Source organism: Diorhabda carinulata, chromosome X, assembly GCF_026250575.1.
Source record: "Diorhabda carinulata isolate Delta chromosome X, icDioCari1.1, whole genome shotgun sequence".
NCBI lineage: Eukaryota > Metazoa > Arthropoda > Insecta > Coleoptera > Chrysomelidae > Diorhabda > Diorhabda carinulata.
In genome coordinates, this window is record NC_079472.1 from 66,862,379 (window position 1) to 66,864,752 (window position 2,374).

At 30.5% G+C, this 2,374-nt stretch overlaps 1 protein-coding gene across 1 annotated transcript; it reads left to right on the plus strand.

Moving 5' to 3' along the window:
• Positions 1–951: 951 nt before the first annotated feature.
• LOC130902249 (39S ribosomal protein L11, mitochondrial) lies at positions 952–2,025 on the plus strand. Its single transcript, XM_057814215.1, has 3 exons — positions 952–1,178; positions 1,237–1,426; positions 1,625–2,025. The coding sequence occupies exons 1-3, from the start codon at positions 1,047–1,049 to the stop codon at positions 1,888–1,890; spliced, it is 588 nt and encodes a 195-aa protein (XP_057670198.1). The 5' UTR covers positions 952–1,046; the 3' UTR covers positions 1,891–2,025.
• The last annotated feature ends 349 nt before the right edge of the window (positions 2,026–2,374 follow it).

Genomic DNA, 2,374 nt, shown 5'->3' on the forward strand with positions numbered 1-2,374 from the left:
AAAAGTCGTTTTGAAGTTAATATTCAGATTTTGAACACACACGACAATTTCGGAACACACTCTTAATCAGGGCTGTTTTCTAAATCTAGTAACTTTTAGTGGTGTGATTCAGGTTTTTCGAATTACTACTCCTAGTTTAATGGTAAATAACGAAGTAGACATCTGTAAATACTCGAAACTTCTTGCATAAAAACATTTGCCCGTGAAGAAATTAATTAGTTTCTGTTGCAAACTCCAGACGATCATTATTTCATGCATAACAATATTAATAATGCCGGAAATGTTTTAATTATCACAGTACCCGATATAAAAACTTATGATCAACGTAGATTTACTGTTATTGGTGAAATATTTGACAATAGATTAAACTTTGTAAACATTTATAAAAATCAACGACCCACAAATGTCAAAACCGATCATTTCTTTTTGCTGTATAGAAATATAAAATGCAAAACCCAAGTTGAAAGTATCAATACCTATCCAAAAATTCCCTCGCTTATTGCAACTCATTTAAATTTACCTAATCCAAAAAACTATACTGAGCATACATTTCGACGTCTCTATTAGTGGATTTCGGTGGTGATATAATTAAACCCATGGTGGGTGGAAATCCAACACAGTTGCGGAGGGACTCAATAAAAAACAAAATGGATTCCGCAGTGAACATTTTAACGAGAACAACTAGTTCGACTTCAAGCAACATTGTAAATGTTCACGATCCAATAAGTACTAATACAACCATAGACGATGTTATTTCTGTAAACTCGTTAAATGTTGATTAGAAATAAAATCACATTAATTTCTTATTATAATTGTGATGATGTTCATTCGAATAATATTTCAATAACTTCTTCACCTAAAAGTTCATAACACAAATTTCGCTTCGCATTTAATCCGCTCCATGTGAACATAATGCGTCAAAGTGCTGAATTACTTTCTATGATTCGTCTCGTAAAAACGAAGAAGACAAGAATATTACAAATATTTGTCTTAAGATTATAACCTCAATTTTAAACAGTTTTCAGTAGATACTAAAATCAATTCAAATGTCTAAAGCCGCCGCAAGATTAAAGTCTTTGAAAAAAGTTTCAGAAAAAATTCAACACGGTAAAATTCGTACAAATATACCAGCTGGTATGGCAGCTGCAGGACCACCGCTTGGACCAATGTTGGGTCAGGTATAATGTGTTGCTTATTCTTAAATCGGTTACTTTTTAAAGGTTTCCTTCCCTACAGAGAGGAATAAATATAGCCGCATTTTGTAAAGACTTTAATGAAAGAACTAAAGATTTAAAAGAAGGTATACCTTTACCTACTAGGATAACTGTTAATCCAGATAGAAGTTATGAATTAGTGATAAATAAGCCTCCAGTAGTATACTTTCTTAAGCAGGCAGCTGGAATACAACGAGCTGCTATGGAACCAGGTAATAAAAACAAACCATAAATGAGGATATTCCAATTTTCCTCTTTCGGGTTTTTCATCTAGTATAGCTAGTTAAATTTCAGATTTCTTTGATATAAAACTTCAATCTCTAGAAACAGACCATATTAAATACATGTAGATTTCTAGCTACAATATTTCTCATTGTGATCTTACTTTGTCTTAAATATGATACTTATAGGTAAAGAGATAAGTGGTAAAGTAACGCTTAAACATGTTTATGAAATTGCCAAAATAAAACAAACAGATCCGACGCTAGAGATCAAGACATTGGAAGATGTGTGCAAGATGATAGTTGGAATAGCAAAATCATGTGGCATAGAAGTTGTTGAAGATTTAAATGCTGAGGAATATGGAGAATTTTTAAAACAAAGAAAATTGATAGTAGAGCAACAGAAAAAGGAATTACAAGAAAAGAAAGAAGCAAAAATGTTGAGAACAGGCTAGCGAATTCAAATTTTATACTGTAGTGTTTTATCATTTTTAGCAATAGCATAAAAATGTTTTTCAGTTGTCTTTAAATATATTTGTTGCTAAATTGTCACTTCTGAATAAAAATTTGACTTTACAACAGGTAAAAAATTAAGTTTAAACCTATTTCCATCTTCATTTTGAGTAAATTCAACATAAATATTCAATTTTTTTCTGTTATGTGGGGGTAGACTGCATTACTGCTGTACCAATAAATGAATTAAAAATTCAATTTTTATTATAGAAAACAGAAACTAAACATCAAAATGTAAAATACTTTTTGTTACCATTTTTGTTACAACTATCAAACGATATTGTGTGAGGTTGGAGTAATACAATTCGCCGATAATTAATACATAGTTATTTGACATAAATTTTGTTTTAATCAGAATGTAATCTGACATTGACTACTTGTATATCATCCAATGGATGACATACCATATAAATAATATGGAAAAAA

What these genes read in the sequence shown, in the direction of transcription:
- LOC130902249 (XM_057814215.1), top strand. Translation starts at nt 1,047, where the DNA reads ATGTCTAAAGCCGCCGCAAGATTAAAGTCTTTGAAAAAAGTTTCAGAA. An exon ending in TTGGACCAATGTTGGGTCAG is followed by an intron (nt 1,179 to 1,236) that starts GTATAATGTGTT and finishes CCTTCCCTACAG; the next exon opens with AGAGGAATAAATATAGCCGC. An exon ending in ACGAGCTGCTATGGAACCAG is followed by an intron (nt 1,427 to 1,624) that starts GTAATAAAAACA and finishes TGATACTTATAG; the next exon opens with GTAAAGAGATAAGTGGTAAA.